General features: G+C 50.8%; 3 protein-coding genes across 7 annotated transcripts in view; 1 reads left to right on the top strand and 2 right to left on the bottom strand.

Annotated features, from left to right (window-relative positions):
* The window catches only part of CUNH16orf70 (chromosome unknown C16orf70 homolog), a 23,075-nt gene extending 12,097 nt beyond the window's left edge, over window positions 1-10,978 (top strand). For all 4 annotated transcript variants that reach the window (XM_016163372.2, XM_016163379.2, XM_016163387.2 and 1 more), the window contains 12 exons: window positions 813-892; window positions 1,186-1,280; window positions 1,896-1,993; window positions 2,085-2,197; window positions 4,775-4,908; window positions 5,288-5,371; window positions 6,830-6,912; window positions 7,368-7,411; window positions 7,911-7,954; window positions 8,089-8,147; window positions 8,756-8,828; window positions 9,484-10,978. In XM_016163372.2, coding sequence (XP_016018858.1) covers window positions 813-892; window positions 1,186-1,280; window positions 1,896-1,993; window positions 2,085-2,197; window positions 4,775-4,908; window positions 5,288-5,371; window positions 6,830-6,912; window positions 7,368-7,411; window positions 7,911-7,954; window positions 8,089-8,147; window positions 8,756-8,828; window positions 9,484-9,570 — 994 coding nt within the window. In that variant the 3' untranslated portion in view covers window positions 9,571-10,978. The remainder of the gene's footprint in view (window positions 1-812; window positions 893-1,185; window positions 1,281-1,895; window positions 1,994-2,084; window positions 2,198-4,774; window positions 4,909-5,287; window positions 5,372-6,829; window positions 6,913-7,367; window positions 7,412-7,910; window positions 7,955-8,088; window positions 8,148-8,755; window positions 8,829-9,483) is intronic.
* B3GNT9 (UDP-GlcNAc:betaGal beta-1,3-N-acetylglucosaminyltransferase 9) lies at window positions 10,552-13,529 on the bottom strand. Its single transcript, XM_016163428.2, has 2 exons — window positions 13,395-13,529; window positions 10,552-13,022 (listed from the first exon to the last, which is right to left on the bottom strand). Exon 2 carries the CDS (start codon window positions 12,994-12,996, stop codon window positions 11,788-11,790), a length of 1,209 nt encoding a protein of 402 aa, XP_016018914.1. The 5' UTR covers window positions 12,997-13,022; window positions 13,395-13,529; the 3' UTR covers window positions 10,552-11,787.
* On the bottom strand, window positions 13,309-20,856 carry TRADD (TNFRSF1A associated via death domain). 2 transcript variants are annotated; one of them, XM_036231493.1, is made up of 6 exons: window positions 20,647-20,856; window positions 17,754-17,912; window positions 16,642-16,916; window positions 16,364-16,559; window positions 16,150-16,217; window positions 13,309-13,708 (listed from the first exon to the last, which is right to left on the bottom strand). In XM_036231493.1, exons 2-6 carry the CDS (start codon window positions 17,902-17,904, stop codon window positions 13,397-13,399), a joined length of 1,002 nt encoding a protein of 333 aa, XP_036087386.1. In that variant the 5' UTR covers window positions 17,905-17,912; window positions 20,647-20,856; the 3' UTR covers window positions 13,309-13,396. The 2 variants fall into 2 exon arrangements, with proteins under 2 accessions (XP_036087386.1, XP_016018941.2); XM_016163455.2 differs by lacking the exon at window positions 13,309-13,708 and having other exon boundaries at window positions 15,430-16,217; window positions 20,647-20,845.

Raw genomic sequence — 20,856 nt, 5'->3', positions numbered from 1 at the left:
AGTCAGTGGTAGGTGAGAGTCTAAGGTGTAGAGTCTGGCTGCCCTGAGTTTGAGTTGTGGCTTCATCATTTTCTTACCTCTCTGACCTTGGGCAAGTCAGTCACTAAACCTCTTTGAGTTGGTTTTCTTATCAGAGAAATGAAAATAATAATGTGGCTGCTGGGTTAGGAAGATAGTATGTTATAATGCTGGTAAAGCACATAGTATAGTGCCTGGTTAAAAAAGAGGTTCCATAAATGATATTAATTCTTTAAAAACTCTTAACCTTAATATCATAAATGCCTTATCTTCATGCTCATCATCTGAAGTCATACGCCCCTCTCTTAAACCTACTTCTCAGGTTTGCATGGGAATCCATCTCCCCCTACCCAATCATCCAGTTCATCTGCCTATTAAGACAAGCTGCCTTGCTTTTCTACACCCTTCTTTTAAGATGTTCATCCATTTTTAAAAAGTTCATTTTTTTTTCAAGTCAAACTGCTAATAGACATCCTGAGAAAACACTTTAACATTGTATATTCCTATGGCTACTCTTTATCCAAGTCCAAATGCCATGGGGCTAAGACTGGATTTATTTCCTTCTGAACTGTGCCTGGTAGCCACAAATGTCTTAGGAGGCCCTAGAGAATCAGTTCTGTACACTAGCCTCAAGAGAATTGACTTGTAACCTCAATTTTCTCTTACTTACAAGTTCTTTAATATAATTATAGAATCCTACCTATGTTTTAAGAATAACTTTTCTAGCCACCATCTCCAATGATCTGTGAGCCTATCTTGCAGGCCTGATATTAAAAAATATCTTTGTTTTTCAGTGGAGTACATTTTAACTCTCAGGCCATAGCTCCCACCATTGAACAGATTGACCAGTCTTTCGGTGCAACCCACCCTGGAGGTAAGCCAAGTCTATATGATTCCTTTGGGCTCCTGTGGCAGCCCATTATGATAAACCTGACAAGCAGTACTATCCCAGCCACAACTCCCTGAAACCAGGTTCCTGTAGGTTATGGGGGTCATTGGTACTTGGGCTTGAAGGAAAGCTTCTCTCCCTTATTTTCAGCCTAGTAGGTCAGTTCAGAAATGAGACACAAGGAGGGTGTTGCCAGTCATAACTCCCTGTCAGTCTGGTTTGGGTTTGCAACTTCTGATGCCATCAACCATGTCATTTTCTTCTCCCCACTCCCACAGTGTACAACTCTGCTGAGCAGCTCTTCCACCTCAACTTCAGAGGACTGTCTTTCTCTTTTCAGTTAGACTCATGGACTGAGGCTCCCAAGTACGAGGTCAGCTTTTCCCCTGGTATTTGCTACCCAGTGCCCAGGTCATATGGGTCAGCAGACAGTGCCCTTAAAGGAGGCTGGATAGGTACCCTTTCTTCAGCATCCTCATCTCTGAGGTCTTTAGGGGCCAAGAAGGGTAGAGTGGGTAGGGTTGACAGGAAGAACAGTGTCTAAGCTGGCATTCCTAGGAAGAGGGTACTTCCCACTGCAGAGTGAGGTCAAGCTCACTTTTCAGAGATAAACCCAGTCATGCCTTGCCTTAAAACTCCCACTTTATTTTTTCTAGTAGCCTAGAATTTGAGAGTTTATCCTATATTTTAAATTACCTATTTCTTTTAGCAAAATGATTTATTCATCCTTAGGGTTAGGAAATAAAAACTTTTTATAAGGTTCACATTTTATTAAAGGAGTCATTCCTGCATTTTCTGTCTGATGAAAAAAAAAAAAAGCCAAATTAAAAAGGAACTTGTATGGTTGGGGTGAGTTGACCTAGAGCCAGATTTGACTGTGTGCTTTGACCTGGCCAGTTTTTGAAGACCATGAGTACTGGGAAATGCCAGAGCCTGAGTTACATGGCCTGCAGTATACCCTTAGTAAAACTTTTGTCCTGTTTTGCAGCCCAATTTTGCCCATGGTCTAGCTTCTCTCCAGATACCCCATGGAGCAACTGTGAAACGAATGTATATCTACAGTGGAAACAGCCTACAGGATACCAAGTATGTATCAGGGAACACAAGCTTCATGCTAAGGCCATGAGCTTCCTGAGAGGGAAGGCAAAGCCTATGCTCACTTTCTGCCTGCCCACAGGGCTCCCGTGATGCCTCTGAGCTGTTTCTTGGGCAATGTGTATGCTGAGAGTGTGGATGTTCTTCGAGATGGAACTGGACCCTCAGGTTTACGACTTCGCTTACTTGCTGCAGGTCAGTTACTGTCTTTGGGGTGGTGGATTCCCCCTTATATCCATGTTGAGACAGTCTAAAATCCCACATGCTTAGAGATAGTTGGTAGAAGACAAATGATCCAGATGTTTCTGTTTAAAGCTTTTATTTAAATTTATGAAGGGACAAAACATAGTCTTATTGTTAGCATGTATAATAAACAACAATACAATAGCAATATGTTGCTCAGCATGTACATAAGCCTTCTTTGTGCTTATGTAGCTTTGCAGTGATTCTCAAGCTGTTCTGTTTCTTGGAGATGTATCTTGTGGGCAACAATGTTATCTGTTCTCTACCTTTTATGCCCAGTTCTCAGAGTAGGCTGACAGGAGGGACTTGTTGATCGTGGTTTGGCCACACCCTGCTGAGAGTTTTTCTGACCTTGAACAACAACAACCAAAAAGTTGCCTTTCGTAACTAGTCTTTCCAGGACCTTATTTTGTGGTTTCTTGTGCCTAGCCAATCTCAGCTACTTTGGATCTTGGATCATGCTTAGTAGGATAGGAATCTACAGCACGGAGTTTGCCTCCATAAACATGGCCTTCTCATAACTCATAGTCTAGCCAGCATTTGTTCATAAATTGGCGTCTTGCATCAGTTTCTGGATATTGGTTCTTTACTGTTAAGAATCTGGTATATAAACTGTGAACTCACTGCCCTGAACAGTTAGACAGTTCACAACCTCCAGGTGAACATTTCTTAAAATGTGATTGTTTAGCCAAGGCAGAACACCAGCTATTTAAAAGAGTATTGTACTCGAGCTATAGTTTTTGAGAGAATTGAGATGTGGCAGCAGGGTCAGGCGAATTAGGGTCTGTCTTTTCCAAAAGATTGCTGCTTGAAATAGCAGGATAGTCAAGAGTGGCACAATTACTCCAGGTGACAGCAGGAGGAACCTATTTGGTGGGCAAGGGGGTCCTCAGCCAATTCTGATTGCTACCTATACAGCACACTCTTAACCGTCACATCTCATTGCTTACAGGGTCATTGGGGAAAACACTTCGTTAAGTCAGGGCCTCATTGAGTTATTGCCCAATCCAGTACTCATTGAGAGTTTCCTTTGGCAAGTGGAAGGGGAAGCTTGTCTCAACCGATCCATTTTTCCCATGTGTTTCCTTATAGCTACAGTGATGTTCTTAACACAGAAAGTCAGTTCAACCGTCTTGGTCCCTGCAATAATTTATAGGAAAACTCACTCCAGGGAATCAAACTACAATAGTCTCCTAAAACTAAAGGTAATTTTACCTGGGTTGGCTTCATGCAGAGTGGGACGAGAGGAAGCGTGCCTATGAAAGGTGCCTTCCCTATAACCTTGTCTGGACATCCATAAGTGTCTGGTACCTGGAGACTTTGGGCACACAGTCCAGCTTGAGAGCACTTTCAATGGGCTTCAGACTTGCCTAAGATGCAAAATTTATGGACAGAAGTTAATGTGTGTGCTTTTCCCAGGACTTAGTTAATTTACACACAGCCTTTATTTGCCACTCAGTATGTATGTGTTGTGAATAAAGACTCTTGGATTAGTTGGAGAACCTAGCACCCAGTTATATCAGATTTTGGATCCCTGAAGTCTGTATTTAACAAATGGATTGTTGTCCATTACAGAGCTTTGCCAATTCTGAAGCACTGTGCAGAGTAAGGTGATGTTGGTGGTTATCATGGTACTAGGGATTGCAGTCCACTTCGGATTCTTGGCCTTTTTGGGGGTGGGGAGGGGTGCAAAACACTTTGTCTTCCCATTCACAGATTGGGGAAAATTATATTATTGGTGTGTCAATTGCCACTTGTGTGTATGTGTGTATGTTCAACTGGAACGATTTGTGAAATATACTCGGTAAACCCAGGGTTTAAAGATTCTTCCCAAAGAAGAAACTTGACAAATTAGAAGGTTATTTCATTCTCCCACTTTCCTGGTTTACCTCTTGAGTGTTGGTATGTATGTCAGGTATTTATAGAATTAGGGAGTGAGTTAATAGGTGTTTCACTCTTGGCTCTTTGATAGAGTGAACTTTAGGTACAGCCTCTTGTTGGGTTACCATTGAGAAGTACTTCTTAATATAAAGTACCTTGTATCTTGTCAGGCCCTAGAAAGTGGCAAGAGGTAATAGCACCCCATTGTATAAATCCATAGCACCTATGCTGCTGTTTGTTGTACCTCAGTTGTGCGATGATCTAATTGGGATCTTCACCAAGCTGTAAACTCCCCCGTGGGCAGATACTGCACCTATTTTGCTAACTTGTTTCATCAACATCTAGCAAAGTGTTCTAGCCCGTGGTGGTCAGTAAGTAAATATTTGGTGAGTGAATGGATGACATTGCCCAAGCTCCCTGTCATTTTTGTGGGATTGAATGAGTCTCTGGCATTATTTTGAGTAGATAGCGATCTCTCGTAGCATCTTAAGCCCTAATGAACTGGTATTTCTACTTGGATGTAGTCTTGCCCCTGTGCCCAAACCTAATAATGCAGTGTGTGCAGCCAGTAGCGTCTCCCCAGGGCCCTAGGCTGCAGGTTCTCAGGCCCCGACCAGGAACCTGACTACCTCTTCCTGTTCTCTGCAGGTTGTGGACCCGGCCTGTTAGCAGATGCCAAGATGCGGGTATTTGAACGTTCAGTGTATTTTGGTGATTCTTGCCAAGATGTTCTTAGCATGCTTGGCTCTCCACACAAGGTCTTCTATAAGTCAGAAGACAAGGTAAGGGAAATTTGTTTATAAAACAAATAGGCAGTCTCTTAATTTTTTTAAATCAACATCAACTTAATATTAAGTAAGTAAAAACTGTTATTTTCCCAGAGAACCTGTTCTGTTAAAGCAGATAGAGAAGTAAATCAAAAGCTCTTTTCTGACCCCCGTTGGTCAGATTGACCTGCTTTACCTTTCTTTGGAGACCAGGGCCCAGTCTGGAGTCATCTCCAGCTGGCTGGGTTGGTTGGCACCAGCAGCTGGGATTCCTATACTCTCGCTTGCCCAACAGCTTAATGCCATACAAGATAAACAATTTGTAGACTTTCATTTAATCTAAGAACTGTATTAAGGTGCTAGATTTTAATTTATTGTTATTTTTTCCTAATAGATGAAAATTCATTCCCCTTCCCCTCATAAGCAAGTTCCATCCAAGTGCAATGACTACTTTTTTAACTACTTCACTCTTGGAGTGGTAAGTTATGATTCCTTAGAGAAGCGTTCCATTTCTGTGGTGGAGGGGCAGTGCATCTGCGCATGCCTGTGTGTGTGCATGCAGCCGTAACCATGCTGGGCAGCAGGGAACCTAGCCCCAGTTGGCTTTGCCCAGTGTTGTCTTGCATTGACATTGGTACCCCAAAGTAAATCTTTCCTGCCATCAAGAGTGCTGAGACACACTACATCTTGACTTCTTTTCTGACAGAAACACGTTGCACAGGTAGAGGCTATGGGAATCATTCAGGTTAAGATGTTTTGCAAACCGCCCTTTTGTAGAGAGCATGGAACTCTCTTTTAGATAAAACAGGGAGACTAAAAAGACTCAAAAACCGTGGGAATGTGTTTATATAATTTTAGGGGATCACCCCAGGAGCATTGCTGCAGCCCTATGCTCTGGACCTAGGGCGCTGAATGGAGCTGATGGCCACCGTCACTGCTGGCAGTCTAGTTGGTAGATGGGTTTTGTGTGTGAGAAATGATTATATAAATATCTCAGGGCAAACACTAAACCTCTGAGCCTTCTAGTGCTTAAGGTATGAGGCAGCAAAGAAAGGGCAGATTCCAGAGAGGGAGAAAAGAGAAAAGATTGGATCTGCCTATGTGAGAAAGACCAAACAGGAGCTAGGAGAAGTGGGGGAACACAAGTGGGATCTGAAGAGTAGGTAGTGCCGGAGGGAATGGCACTATTATAAGCTGAATCTTTTGATTTCAAGAGCTAGTTATGATAAGTGGCAGGAAAGATAGAGCAAATACACTGGCCCTAATAGGACTTAGTATGGAGGGGTAGAATCAGGGATCACAGCTGGCGGGGTGTGAAGCTGGGGGTGTGTGAGGGATAGGAGAAAGTGTTCAGTAGGCAGCATCAAATCAGTTCCAAGGGTGGCTGACTCCCATAGAGAGGGCCTAATGGAAACCAGAGAGTCTGGCATGTCGTGGCATTCAGAAATAGCCCAGTGTTTTGAGCCCCTTGAGTCAGATAGCCCTGAATTTTCTTGGTAGCCTTTAAGCCAAATTCTCAGATTTTTTTCTTCCTGCTTAGATTTCTTGTCGGGTGCTTGTCAGGAAAGATCTCCCTGATCTGGGTTCCCAAGCAGTGGGAGCTATAACCCCCTGTGCCTGTCAAAACTGCTGGTACAAAGTTTGGAATGGAGAGGCCTATAGATGATTGCCGCGCACCCCACCTCACCCCCCTCCCCTCCAAACACACACATTCTCTCTCTCTCTTTCTCTTTCTCTCTCTCTCTCTCTCATTCCCCCCCCCCCCGCCCCCGCCTTGGCCTTAGCTGTGTCCTTGACTGTTGCTTAGAAAGAAGCTCCTGCCTGCAGGCATCCCCATTGTGGGCTGGGTGTCTCTGAGTTGGACATGCCCTTGGAAAGGCCCCCTACACTGCCTCAGTAATTTTCCCTACTTTGGAATCCTTGTTTTCTATCCCAGGACATCCTCTTTGATGCGAATACACACAAAGTGAAGAAGTTTGTCCTTCACACCAATTACCCTGGGCATTATAATTTTAATATGTGAGTATACCTGTACATGCCCCTTTGAGAAGGGAGCTTTGGGCTGAAAATCCCCAGGAAAGAGAGCTTATGGCTTTGGAGTTCATTACTTTACACCTAAATTCTTGCTGTTTCATGAGAAGTGAACATTTCCTGAGTGTTTGCTGTTTCTGGTATAGTGTCCGATATCTTACATCTTTTTATCTGTATCCATTTTAACAATTAGAGAAATAGATTCAGAAAGTTTGGTGTCTTATCCAGGGTTATAGAGTGTTCAGACCCCAGAGCCAAGCCTTTTTCTCTTGAATTCCAATGCATAAATTTGGCCTCCTCTAGTGAACACTGTGTCAGGCTCAGTGTCAGGGCTTAGGACAGACGTGCTTGGTTCTGTTTTTCCCAGGGTGCAAGGTTGAGATGTGGGGATGGTTATGCCTCCCGGGGGGCTCAGCCTTTATCTATCTGCCTTCTCTCTCTAGTTATCACCGTTGTGAGTTCAAGATCCCACTAGCCATAAAGAAAGGTGAGTAGTGAATGTCTTCAGGGTAAAGAGTCAGTCACTCACACTGAGAAGGGACACAGGTGATCCAAGCAGAGAGAATGGTATTCGTTGGGTTCGTGGAACCTTTGCCCACCGGCTTCTACCCATAGCCTCAGCTCTTCTCAGCTGGGCTCTTCGTTCTGGAGGCTGTAGTGTTCTTGGTCTATAGTCTCCTGGAGACCCTCAAGATCTTTCTTGTGACTGCTGGTCTCTGGAAGGGAGAGTTTCCTATCTACGGATGATCATCTAGGTGGTCCCAACCCAGTCTTATGACTGTTTTCTTGCTGGTTGATATAGCTCACACCTGAATGACCTCCCTCCAACCCTCCACTGTTTCCATTCAAGAACTCTAAAACAGCCTATCTATCCTCCCTCCGTACTCCAGTCCCGTTGCAAAAGGTAGCCAGGTTTGGATTCTTCCTAGGGCTGGAGCCACAGGTAGGCTGAGCCAGCTACCAATTACTCCGTGTTCTCTTTTCAGAAAGTGCAGATGGTCAGACAGAAACATGCACGACCTACAGCAAGGTGAGTTCCTATTTTTCTACCTGGTGCAGCCTGAAAATGAGGTGGGCATGAGCCTGCCAGCAATCTGGGGCCCATATCATCTGGGCCAGCCATTGGTCCCTGCTAACACCCTGCCACCTCCATCCTTCTTGCAGTGGGACAATATCCAGGAGCTCCTGGGTCACCCTGTGGAGAAGCCTGTTGTCCTGCACAGGTGAGTGTGAGAGGTTGCTGTCTCTAACCACCCCATCCAGCTCATAGTCCAGAAGGCCCAGGGAAGCCTAGCAGTGATTGTTGCTTAGAAATGACACAAGTTTTTGGTGTTGCCACAAACATACTTTCTGTCCTTATCCTGCACATTAGTACTGGGCCTGCTGTTCCACATGTTTACCTGCACCAAAGGTTGTCCACTGGTGATAGCTCCCTACTCCCCCACCAACTCCAAATGTGGGGGCCCTTTCACCCCTAGTTATTCAGAAAGGGAGGTAGTTTTGACTGGCTCTCCTGGGCTCTTTATTTTCCCCATCAAAGCTGCTGCCTCTTGTGTTCCATAGCCCAACACCTTGGTTGCCATGCTGCGTGAGGTTCTCTCCCCATCCTGACCTTTCACCACCACAGTCCAGTTGCACAATAATTTTCTGTGCCTTATTGGGCCGTGTAGGATTCAGAGCTGAGTGAGGCCTGTTGCTACCTTTAAGATCTCAAGGGCCTGTGTAGGACAGAGAGATCACTTGCCAGTAGCTCCCTTCCCAAAACAGACTGGTTGCCTTGCCTGGCCTTGGCGTCTGTCTGCCCCTCTAATTCTGGCTTCCTCCACCTCAGGTCCTCCTCCCCAAACAACACCAACCCATTTGGTTCTACATTCTGCTTTGGTCTTCAGCGGATGATCTTTGAGGTAAGCCCTGAGGACGGCGGCCAGTGGTCATGGCAGGGACAGGCAAGTCACTGAGAGAGAGTGGGGAGGACCTCACAGCCCTGCTGGGCAGGTTAATCCTTCCCTAACAACCCTGTCTGCTGAGAACCTTGTCTACCCAATTTAACAGTGAGGGTTCAGAAATGATGGGGAAATTCAGGGTCATGAAGTTAAAGCGGCGGTCTGTATCTAATAAGATGAGATGTAACAGGATCCCACATTTGTATCAAAAAAATGGAACAGCAAGGAAGGGAAGCACAGGGCAAGTGGGATTCATCTTGGGAGTGTTGGGCACTTTTGAATGCCATTTGAACGAATATGCTGTGGATGAGTGGCTATAGATGCCCACTGAAAAAAATATGTATGGTGAAGTTTGTGTGTCCCATGAGGCACAGGCAGATTCTGGGGTAGAGATGGTCCGTAGCATGAGTTAAAGGATGGGATCTACCCAGCCTGTGTGCAGGTGTATTATACACACAGCCCTCCACACCAGTGCACAGAATCTGCCTTGGGTCGCTTATCTGCAACCACAGTCCCAGTACTGATCCCACTGGTGGTTTTGTGGGTCTGATTGTCTGCTCTGCCTACATCCCTTCTACTCTTCCCCCTTGACTTGCTGTCCTCTTCTCACAACCAGGTCATGCAGAATAACCACATTGCCTCGGTGACCCTGTATGGCCCCCCTAGGCCTGGTGCCCACCTGAGAACAGCAGAGCTCCCCTAGGGACATCATCACCCGTGTCCCTCTGTCCTGTGGAACTGTGCATCGCATCCTCCTCAGTGGGCCTTCACGTGCCACCCTGTGGGTTTTCTTGGACACCTTGCCAGTGTTGAAGGGCTGTTGTGATGTCCTGAGGTAGGGCTCAGGCTGGGCACTCTGTCATGGGACGAGGAGCCCAGATAGATATTCCTCTGTCCATCCTCAGCCTGCTGGTGCCAACAGGGGACACAGACTGTAAAGAGAAGCACAAACTCTGAGCCTTTATACTTGGACCTAGGAGCTCTAGACTAACATGTTAAGAGGTAGGGTTCAGTTTCCCCATCCCACACACCTTGGAAAATTTGGGACTCTTTGTGGCTGAGGACACAAGCACCCAGGACGAGGACAAGGTCCTGCCTTTGGCCCACCATTGCCACATGACCCTTAAGGCAAGCAGGTAGCATGTCCATAGTACTTGGTTGCAACTTTTGCACTACTACATCCACTTTAGTTACTTGATGAGCTAGCTGTGGCCAAGGTGGCCTACCTGCCCTTCCCTGTTTCTTTCTTGCACGCTCTCCCTGCCATGCCCAGTAGGCACACTCAACTGGTTGAAACACAGCTTTCTACCATCAAGGTTACATGTGCAGGCCTGGTTCCCCCCCACTCTTGGAATCAGCCTTCAAAGTCACCTGTGCCCGTTCTGCCTCAAGCCGGCTGGAAGGGCTGCATGTTTTCATCCTGTTTGCCTTTTTAATTTAATGCCAAAGTTTTAGCCAAAGACATCTTCCTCCTTTTGTTTTAGCATTCTGTTCTGCACTGTGGGCTGGCTCCCCTGCCCCAACCCTGGGCAGTGTCTCCTGGCCTGGCCCCTTTATGGCTCAAGGCCTCTGGGGACTCAAGGAGGTCTGGGCTGCTTAGTCTCTTCATGGGTCTTGCTAAGGAAAGTAGCATATGTGCTTTAAAAATATTAACCTTTTGAAAAGAATTGAGAAGAGAAATGTATAATTTTATCCCATTTTTAATATTTTGGTCTAGCAACTTGTGATACATAGATGACAATTTTGTGAGTTTTTCAAATGTGTGTACAGATTTTTGTAAATAAGACTCTTTTGTAATTAACTCATGTACAGCCTCATCCTGTATAGTTTAACAATGAATGTGCAGGGGACCTGCCCCAGGCTTCACGTGGTTCCTGGGCCAAAGCCAGGCTTGTGTGGCACTCCCATGACTTCGTGACTGGTGTCTTCCCATTTGGACTGTGGCCTGGCCAGAGACCCCCTGCACATCCCACTGTTGGGTAAACCAGGACTGTTCTCATCCTCCTGGAATGAGGGAACCTTCGTAATGCCCTGCCTACACCCCTCCAATAAAGGCCTATCCCCTTAGCAATGGCTTACCATGTGCTGTTGCTGAGATGTTTGTACTAAAATGAGTGTGGAGGTGTTGATTTTTTTTTTTTAAGAATATGGGAAAATGTATAGTGGAGTAATCTTAGGAGGACAGGTTCTTTGCTTCTCTGAAGTGGACAGCACAGCCTTCAGTAGGAGACTGGCATAAACTCTTGTAAGGGTGTAGTTGGAGACAGGGAAAGACTTTAGGACCAGGCACAAGTGTGCCTCCATCCTTGGTATTGCAGCCAAACCAGAGCCCAAGACAGGGTGGCTCCAAGAAAGCAGACCTCAAAAGAAGATCCAAAGACCTTGACAAGGCTAAAAATCCAGTTTGGAGGGACAGGTGGAAAGCAAAATGCCTACTTTCAGATTGAGTTTTGACAATGCCTGCCAATTTCATGAAGACCGAAGCCAGGCCCCAGACATCTGTGGGGTCCAGCTATGAGAAAGGCCTGCATGTGTCTGCAGCATCCTAAGGGGTTCCAAACCAAAGAATGTGGTCAGATTCCATGAAAAACCTCCCATCCCCGTATTGGTATTGAGAGGACTGAATATGTCCCCCTGCTTCACAAAGAGCCTGCTCCATTACCTCAGCCCGGACTATCTCTAAGAGTTATTAGGTGGTTCCTGACCCACTACCAGTAGGAGGGCAAGAGCCAAGCTCAGTCTTCATTCTCTGGACCCTATGGAAGCAGACACCTGGCAATCAAGCTGGATCCCTAACTCTTCTGCCCCTTTCTGGGGGAAAAGCACATACACTGCAATAACCCACCTGGGAAACCTAACCCTTCAAACTTTCACTGTATCCTGGGTCTAAATGAGGGGCATTTGGGGCTGTCATAAATGTCTAGGGGCCCCACTGAAAGGGTCCTGCGGCGGCAGGTCGTGGATGTGCACAGGCTGGCCCATGAGGCCCGTGCAGCATGTGCCACATAAGCCAGATGTCAGCAGCCGAGAGCCCATGCACTACAACTAGCTCGCGGTAAAAGCAGGGGTCGAAAGTGCGCAGGTGTGGCGCAGCTGAAGGCTGAGGGATGCCAAACGTACGGAAAGCAGGGTGAGGTTCAGGAGTGAGCCGCAGGCGCTGCAGACACATGCCCAGAAAGACGTCATCGATCGGGAAGAGTTCAACCTGCGCACAGGCTCTGGCCAGGCGGTGCAGCGTGGCACCAGAAAGCACGAAGCCACCGCCGCCCGCGTAGGCCGGATAGGCAGGCAGGCCATACACAGCCTCTGGAATGAAGTACTTGCTGGCCCGCACACGGATCGGTCGCGCCTGTACGATCACGTCACCCGCAAGGAGGTCCTGAGCGGGGTCCCGCGGAGCCAGAAACTCCAGCAGGTTTCCCACGTGCACGAAGACGTCAGCGTCGCCCTTGAAAACAAAGTGCACTTCGGCACAGTAGGCTGAGGCCCAAGACAGAAAGTGGATCTCTTTGAGCGTTAGGTTGAAGAAAGTGTCATCGAAGGCCCAGAGCAAGATGTCCCTGTACGCACGGCTCTCGGCACGCAGCAGTGCGCGCCAGTGCGTTTGCGTGCGCGCCCCCTCCGCGTCTGCCCCGTCTGAGCCCGAGCCCCTGGGCACACCCAGCAAGAACACACGGCGCACGAGCGCCCCCTGCACGCGACCCTCAGCACCCCACGTTTGGCGCACGGCTTGCCGCCGCTCAAAGTCGGCCGCCACTGACTTGACAGCGATGAGCAGGTCGGGTCCCCCGCCGGGTGCACCATCGCATCGGCATTTGTGAGGCTGGTTAATGAGCAAGGGGAAGCGCCGCTGGTCCTTGGCGCGCAGGTAGCGGCCAAAGTCAAAGGGTCCCGTGGGCGTGGGCGTCTCCGGCGTGTCTTCTTCGTAAGCCTGCAGGGTTGCCCCCGCGTGCGGTGCCTTGAATAAGCGGAGCCGGGATGTAGGCTCCGGCGCTGCCCTCTCTGGCGCTCGTGGTGCGCTCGTTGTCGAGCCCGCGCCATCGCGCTGCGCGTAGAGCAGGAGGCCGAGAGCAGCGCCCAGGAGCAGGGTGAGCGATGCGTCCCCGCGTAGGCACAGCCTCCACCTCATGTCCGTGTGACTGGCGCCCGCGCCTCCTGCGAAGAGACTCAGTCAAGGGCTCGCAATGTGAAAGCCAGCCGCCAGCAGGGGCTCCTGGCCCTGCCTTCCCCAAGGGGAAGGGATGGGAAGCCACGCGCCGGAGGTCCCCAACTATCGGCCGTTCAGCCCCCTCCTCCTACTCTGGGCCATGACCCTCTCCTTAGTCCCATCGGTAAGGGCTCTCTGAAAGGGCAAGAAGTCCTCCAAGTAGCCAACTCCCACCTCCCCATCTCAGGCCCAGGACGGTGCCCCAAGGCCGGGGCAAGAAAACCCCACCCCCTACCCTCCCCACCCTTCTCCATGCTGAGGCCGGATCCCTTCTACCCCTCTCTACCCACCACGATGGTCCTTGGAATCCTGATACTCACGCTCAGCCCTTGGGAGCAGCGCAGCCCCGGATGCCGGGGCCTCCGGGGCTCAACGCAGGGTCCCAAGGGCGGCCATGGACCAGGCTTGGGCCAAATGCAGCGTTGGCAGAAAATGGGGGCCGGCCCGCTGCCACGTGACCCTCCAGCTGTGTGCGCCCATACAGCTGGAGCTCAGCTCCACCTGGCGCCGCCGGGAGCGCTGTCTCCGAGTGGGGACTGATTTCTGAGCCCTCTCTTTTTGGGAACTTTTTGGGAATGCCTGAAGAGATGAGTTTTGGTCTCGGTGCAGGCTCAGACTCCCCAAATCCTCCTTTCTGTGGGGGGTGGGGGCGGGAAGAAACATTAGCTTTTCAGGATAGGGTCCGGAAATCCCGCTCCTTTGGAGTGAAGCAGGACCTGGTCCCAAATCTTAGGGGCCCAGCGATCTAGTCATCAACCTGGCCACTATCGCAGCCCATCCTTGGAAGTGCCTTTCCTCAGATCAAGAGGAGCCCTGGTGACACCAGGCAGGGCCCATAAACTGCCCCTGGGACACATGGCTGCCTCCTCACTTCGGATTCTGCCTTCCCCATCCCCCCACCCTGATGCCCAGCAAACACACACACACACACACACAGGTGTCAACAAGACAGCCCACTGGATTCTTAAAACAACCCTGGCAGCAGCTCTTACTGATCATGCCACTGTCCCTCCGAGAGCTAAGTGACTCCCAGGATCATACAGGCAGAAGGTAAGAGCACTGTCCCAGGTATTCTGGAATTCATTCTAGGACTTTTTCCTTCTGTTCTCCTTTGCCCCTCTCTTCATCCATCCACTGGGACACAGACAGGGGGCCAAACCTGTGTGCTTTAACTTCACAGGTGAGCACTTCGGTCTGTCTCTCCAGAGGCAGTTCTGAGGCCCATGGTCCCTAGTGTTCCAGGCCAGCATAGCCTCCTTCAGGTAGAAATAACCAAACCTGGGCCACTACAGAGGGACTCTTGAAGTAGGCCAGTGACCAAAAGAGTTTGATCTGGGACCCACGCAGGCGGAGGTGCTCTGGAGATCGAGGGCTTAGTCCTTGCCTAGCTCTGCTGCCGGCTCTCCCTTCCTGGAACTCAGAGCCTTCTATTCTAGTTTTCTCCACAGCCTCACTTCCTATCCCTCCTGTGGCCTGTTTTCAGGCTGTCCCCACCATGTTCCAGAAACATCCCCCACCTAGTAGCCTTTTCCTTGACTCTAGCAGACACTCCTCAGCCTTGACAAATCTGCAGTCTCTATGGCAGCGGGTGGGGATTCTCCTAGCTTCCAAATCTCCTGGTTTTCTTCCTCCCTCTTTGAGCTGTTCCTTTTCTGGTTAGTGTCCTTCAGGACCTCACCCTAGGCTACCTCACCCACTCCCATCTGTCCATTAGCCCCAACCCTCTGATGAACTCAAAACTATAGATCCAGCTATTGAGGAGGACACACTCTCTCCTGGGATACTCTGCAGGAACCTCAAGACGAACCTGTCCTGAATAGAGCAAGCACTTGACCTCCTCCAGGCTTGTGTCTCAGCAGGAAGCCTCACCCTTCATCCACCTAGCAAAGGAAGAAATTCTGGGGTCCTCTCTCCTCATCCAGTGCCACCAGGCTTGTTGTCCTTCCCCCTAAATGGCTCCCTGTGTTCACCCCTTCTATCTCTGCTGCCACTGCCTCACCCTGGGCCACTGTGCCCTCTCTGCATCCTTACCAGTCTCCCAGATCCCACTCCCAAAACCCTTTAAAGACTTCTCACTGGCCTTAGAATAAAATCCAAATTCTGTAAAATGGTTTACCAGACCCCATGCTCTCTGCCTTTCCCACTCACCAACCAGTTTCTCTGCAAATCTACCAACCCCTAGATCCAATCAGACTTTCTGTTCTTCTAACACCCCTCTTACCTTCCTTAAGACCTCACCTGAGGCTGGCAATGCCCAGGACCTTGCCCTTCTCTCAGCCCCCTCACCCTCTCCCCTACTCACACTCATATCTCTCCCGGGGTTAGGCCCCTGCCCAATCCTCTCACAACTCCTTGTATTTTTCAAGTCAAGAAACAAGTAATATTTTATTACCGTTGCTTAATATTCAGAGCCCTACACTGAGTGTGAACTGGGGCCAGGCAGGATTTGCCACAGTATTTGCAATACCCAAGATGATGCCAAGACACAGCGTGTGCCTAATGAGTGATTGTTCAATGAGCCAAGAGGTAAGGGCTGGCCCAAAACCCCTCTTCAGGGGTAGTTGAGGGTGAGGGTGAGGCCAACCTCTGCAGCAGGTTAGCCACATACTCTGTCTCTGAATCCCCAGTGACATCCCAGCAGGCAAGGTGGGTGCTTGTCTGCCTCCTGTAGAAGGCAGGCAACACTGGTCAGCAGCTCAGCTAGGTTGTAAATGTGGTCTCAGAGTCCTGTGAATGGACAGGTCAGCAGTAGCAGCAGAGGGGACCCTAGGGTCATCCAGGTGCCCCAAATCCTGGCTGGGCAATTGGCCAACTGCCCCTTTGGTACCCAGCCTAGGCTAGGCCGCCATCAGGATTCGCTAGGCCCAGCAAATCTTCTGCCAGGCTGGTGAGCTCATTTTCCTCCAGCGCCTCCACCAGGCGCTGCAGCGTGGCACGGCGGCCCTCGGCCTGCACGAAGCGCCGCAGAAGCTGGAAGGCCTGCTCATACAGCCCCTCGCGTTCATACTCATAGGCCAGGGATTCGAGCGCCGGGTCCCGCAGTGCGCGACAACTACGCTGCAGGGAGCGCCCCACCTTGCGCCATTTGAGGCCCACTGAGCGCGCGAACGTCTGTTGGTCCTGAAGGTTTAGCGGCCGGTTCACTGCGGACAGAGTGGGAAGCAGAGTGAACTCAGGAAGCCCCAGAGCAGGGACCCTTCTAATCCCGCCCCACGATTTCCCGGCCCAGACCTCGCTCCACCCCCAACTCCATCACCCCGGTGACTCCGCCTCTCCGCACAAGCCTCACCTACGGGCTGACCCTGGAATAGAAAAGTCGGGCCAGATGGTGGCGGCAGTGGCTTCTCTTCCGACGGAGAGGGGGCCAGGGAGTTCGAAGGGGTTGGAGCGACCTCCACGTCTCCAACCTGGCCCCCCGAACCGCACGTCAGATTCCGGAGCGCAGCCTCCAGCTCAGCGAGTTCCTCGTCCCGGAGCCGGTCGGGCTAGGGAGGGGAGTGCGGCGTCGGTGGAGGTCTTAGCCGCGGACCCCCGCCCCACCCAGCCCTGGCCCCAGCCCGGCCGCACTTTATGAGAGAAGATACAACTCAAACAGCGCTCCTCATCCATCAGCAAGTTGTCCAGCAGCTCCGCGCCGGCACGCAGCTCCAGTTGCAATTGCACGGAGCCCAGAGCCAGCGCCTCCGCCAAGCCGATTTCCAGCGCGGTGCGCAGCGCCCCCTCGCGGTAGGCGTGGATGAAGCGGCTGCAGGGCTGGCGCCCGCAGAAACGCAACTGTAGGATCAGCTGCCGATCGCTGCGGTGGATCTTGAGCATCTGCAGCACGTCCGGGCTCCCGCTCTCTGCGGAGGCGGGCAGTCAGGCTCCAGATGGTCCCCATGCGGGGCCGTTCTCCAAACGGCAGGAGGAGAAGTGAAGCCCGCGGTCAGACCTGAAGCCACGGGGATTATCCCCAGAGCTCCCAGCAGGGAAAATCGGTATGCTAATAGCAACAACTCAGAATGGAGCGCAGGATCTATCACAGGGCAAATCTGAAGATGGAGTGGGTGCCACCATAGCCCCACCCCAAATTAAAGTGGACAGAAGGGGCTTTGGGAAGAGCCTTCGCAGCAGCGAGTGGGACATATGCCCTGGGCAGCCAAGCTCTCTGGGTAGGCGGCTGGTGAGAATGTGGAGAACAGGTCTCCAATCTTTGGCCTCCACAAAGTGCGTCTCTGGCTACCCTGGAAGTAGAGGCGCTCTGGGGCCAGGGCGTGATCCCCAAATCGGCATCAGCCTCCTGTTGCCTCTGCCCTGACATGGGAAAAGGAGACCTGAAAGGTAGGTACTGGAAAGGGGTCTTGGGCAAGGAGTGCTGCAGTAAGAGAGGAAAAGAGGAGAGAAATGGGCGATTAGTAGAAAGCAGTGAGCCAACTGGTCTGGGGCGTGGGGAACATCGAGCAGGGGAACGTTAGTGCACACATAGGTAGATTGTACACAGACACGGGAACACATGTCTACACCCAAGAGCACACAAGCAAAACAGAGAAGACAGTTTATGAAACCAGGGGTGAACCTCCTCTTCTCCACCCCCATCAAATATTTTCTGTAACACAGTTAAGTATAGGCCCACAGAGTTGAAGAAGTAGGGCTGGCCCCAGGCCACCCCTTCCTCTTCAAGTGCCCGCCCAACCTCGCACCTGCCAATGCGGTCCGCAGAGCCCTGTACACCGCCATCTTCTGCTGGGGGTGAGCGTAGGCATCCGACAGGACCACCTTGTCCAGGGAGGGCTCCACAAACAGGTATGCACTGCCCACCCACTCTTCGGGCCCATTTGGCCCAGCCGCCATCTTGTCTTCTGGAGATGCAGATAGGCATCCAGATTACCTCAAATCCAGCCCCCAAAACACATCCGGCCCCACGTGGTCTAGCTGTCCCTTCCTCAGCTGGCACTCAGCTGTCCACCCAGCCTGCACACTTGTGAGGGGAAGTTGATCATCCCACAGTCAGCCACTTGTGTGTCTGGCTCTGCACAGCCCAGCCCAGCTCGCCCAAAATTGTAGTGAGGAACTCAGGGTCACAGTGGTGGGAGAAGGTGGTACTGCCCTGCAGTGAAAGCAGAGAGAAGTTGTGCCCCCTCCGTAGGTCAGGTGTCTCTTACCAAAGCTGACAAAAGACATGTTCATCCTGAATGGTACCCATGCCCCACAGCCAAATGGACCCATGTCCTGCTATGTCCTCAGCTTAAACTAACCCCCCAGGATCCCTGTGGGACTACAGCCCTCCTTCCTCATAGCAGTTTTCTCACCTGGATTCCTACCCCTACATCCTGGCTTTTCACTTCAAAGGACACCTGTAGTTTTCACCTGCCCAGTTTCTTTTCCCCTGGCTGACATTTAGGGCCTTCCCTCTACCCTACCCTCAATCCATGTGCCTCTTGGTATAACTAACCCCTACTCCTAGCTCCAGGTGTGGGCATGTGAAACAAGTCCGGCCAATCTACATATTCCATTCACCTTTTTGCAGTCAAATGCTCTGCCACTGAACTATACCTGTTCCATTCACCTTTCTGAAATGATTAGCTTAGAGTTGGGTAGATTCAAGTGGGACAAATTAGAATCAACCTGCAACTTTGACTGGACCAATAGGGAAGAGGAACTAGTTTCCCTTTCCTTGGGGCTGAGCTGAAAAGAAGGGTAGATCTTTTTTGCCACTGCTCAGGAAGAGCCTGGGTGAGAATGAAACTGAAACAGAAGGAAACAGAGCCCAGAGATGAAGAGGTGAACTAACCACACTATACCCCTGGCTCTAGCTGCACCCTGGACTTTTCAGTTATGTGAGCTAAATTATTCCTTTTCTTTCTAAAGTCTTTGGAGCTGGACTCTTGTCTTATGCAACTCAATGTTCTATTATAGATTCCTTCCCTGTCCAGACAGAGTCAGGACCCCTTGGCACTAGTATCGCCTCTGTCTATCTTCTGACATTCCTAGCAAGGGGGCAAAATTCCCAGCCACGGAACCACTGCACTGACTCTCAGTTCAGTGGCCTCCCATGAGGCAGCAAGTGGGGAACTGCCCTGCCTCTTCCTCCCCACCTCACCTGAGGCAACATCCCACCCTTTTGCAGAAACATGGGTTCAAGACCTCACCTTCTGCCCCATCAGCCACATTTCTTTAATCTCTGGTCTTTGGCATTTACTTTTGGGGTAGGAGGGGTGCTGAGCCCCAGCTCTGAGCACCCTGTACATCACTGCTCTGGGAAGGACAGGTTGGGGCAGCCACAGTTGGCATCCATTTACATGAGGGACAGGGAATCTCAGGAAAGGAATGCCAGAAGGACCCAGGGCCATAGCCTTGAATATTTTAGGGGAGGGAGTGGGGATCCTGAACTCAAGGCAGAGGCTGTGTTTTATATCTGTCCCCAGACCTTAACCTGAGAGCCAAAGCTGGAACAATAATTGGGAAAGGGCCTTCCAGCATCATCCAGACCTGACAAGAGGAATGATAACCTGTGATGGTCCTACCCTGAACACAGGGGACATGTCTCCTCCCACCCCCCACCAATAATCTTTGGGCAGAAAACATTAATACTTGTGTATTTACCCAAAACAATAGTCTATGGGGATAGGAGGAGATTGGGGGGATTTTAACTTTCATTGTCTTTAACAATATCCTACATTATGTAAAATAGACACATTTCCTTTCTTTAAAAAGGCAAGCTTTTTCTCAAAAAGCAAAAATAAAACAAAAATGGAGTGAGACTATGTAGGTGACAAGTAAAACCAAGAGTGGTAGAGAGACAAGTGCAGAGAATGGTTTAGGGGGTAGAAGAGTGTAGAAACCTGCCCTGGAAACGTTTCCTCTGTGATGTCTTCTTAGCCTGCTGGCTTGAGGGTGCTGATGCGATGAATGTAGGATGAATGTAGTCCCGTGGCAAGGGATGGAAATGGGGGTGGGAGGGGGCCAGAGTCTGGCCAGCACGCCTGCCAGGAGGCACTGAAAACCTGGAGGAGGAGGAATGCTCCATCATACTCACTAGGACTGGGCACATGGAGAAGTCGAACACGTCTGCTGGAGCGGGGCCCTTGACTCCCATCATCTCATTAGGAACGCCTTCCTATGTGTCTTTCCACAGAAGCCCCTCCTCGGGAAGCCCCACGCCTCACCCACCTGGAGACGCTTAGTGGGCTAAGGCTGAGGGACACGTGGGTGCAGACCCAAAAAATATGCCTCTACCAGCAGAGGCCCGCACCCCAACCTAACAGTCCCCAGGCTGCCCCACCTTTGGCCCAGTGGGCTGCCACGGCCCGCGGGCGTGGGCCCTAGAAGACTGAAAGCCTGCGACTCCCAGCATTCTGGCAGGCGCGCACCCCACTGCGCTGCGCCGCTTCCAAGCTCTTGAGGGGAGCTCCCCAGCCTCCCACTAGCCCACCCTCATGCTGGTGTCTCACACGCGCAACTGACTGGGGTGGGCAAGAGGCCTCTGCTCACAGATTTGTTCAGAGACAGGCCCGCCCTCTCACCCGCAGAGCTCTGCGGCCTCTCGAAAGCCCTTAGGTGGGACAAGGAACCTGCGGGGGCCAAGGTACATACCCTCTCTCCGGCCTCCCACGCAAACGGCCCGATAGGCCGCCGCCACCACTTGGCCTGGGCAGCCGCAGACGACAACCGCGCCGCGCCTATGCTCCTGAACCGGTATCCACCTCTGCTCCCGCCAGCACCGAGAAGCCTATCCACCGTCTGCACTAACTTGACCAACCCGGCCCGGCCCGATTCCCACGCCCGCCGGGCTCCGAAGGACTC

This window comes from Rousettus aegyptiacus, unplaced genomic scaffold, assembly GCF_014176215.1.
Source record: "Rousettus aegyptiacus isolate mRouAeg1 unplaced genomic scaffold, mRouAeg1.p scaffold_m13_p_14, whole genome shotgun sequence".
NCBI lineage: Eukaryota > Metazoa > Chordata > Mammalia > Chiroptera > Pteropodidae > Rousettus > Rousettus aegyptiacus.
This window is presented reverse-complemented; position numbering and strand designations above follow the sequence as displayed.

Coding starts and splice junctions, on each gene's coding strand:
- B3GNT9 (XM_016163428.2), bottom strand. CDS start 12,996: ATGAGGTGGAGGCTGTGCCTACGCGGGGACGCATCGCTCACCCTGCTC.
- TRADD (XM_036231493.1), bottom strand. CDS start 17,904: ATGGCGGCTGGGCCAAATGGGCCCGAAGAGTGGGTGGGCAGTGCATAC. Junction 16,917..17,753: donor TCTGCGGACCGCATTGGCAG/GTGCGAGGTTGG, acceptor CCGCCTCCGCAG/AGAGCGGGAGCCCGGACGTG. Junction 16,560..16,641: donor GTTGTATCTTCTCTCATAAA/GTGCGGCCGGGC, acceptor TCCCCTCCCTAG/CCCGACCGGCTCCGGGACGA.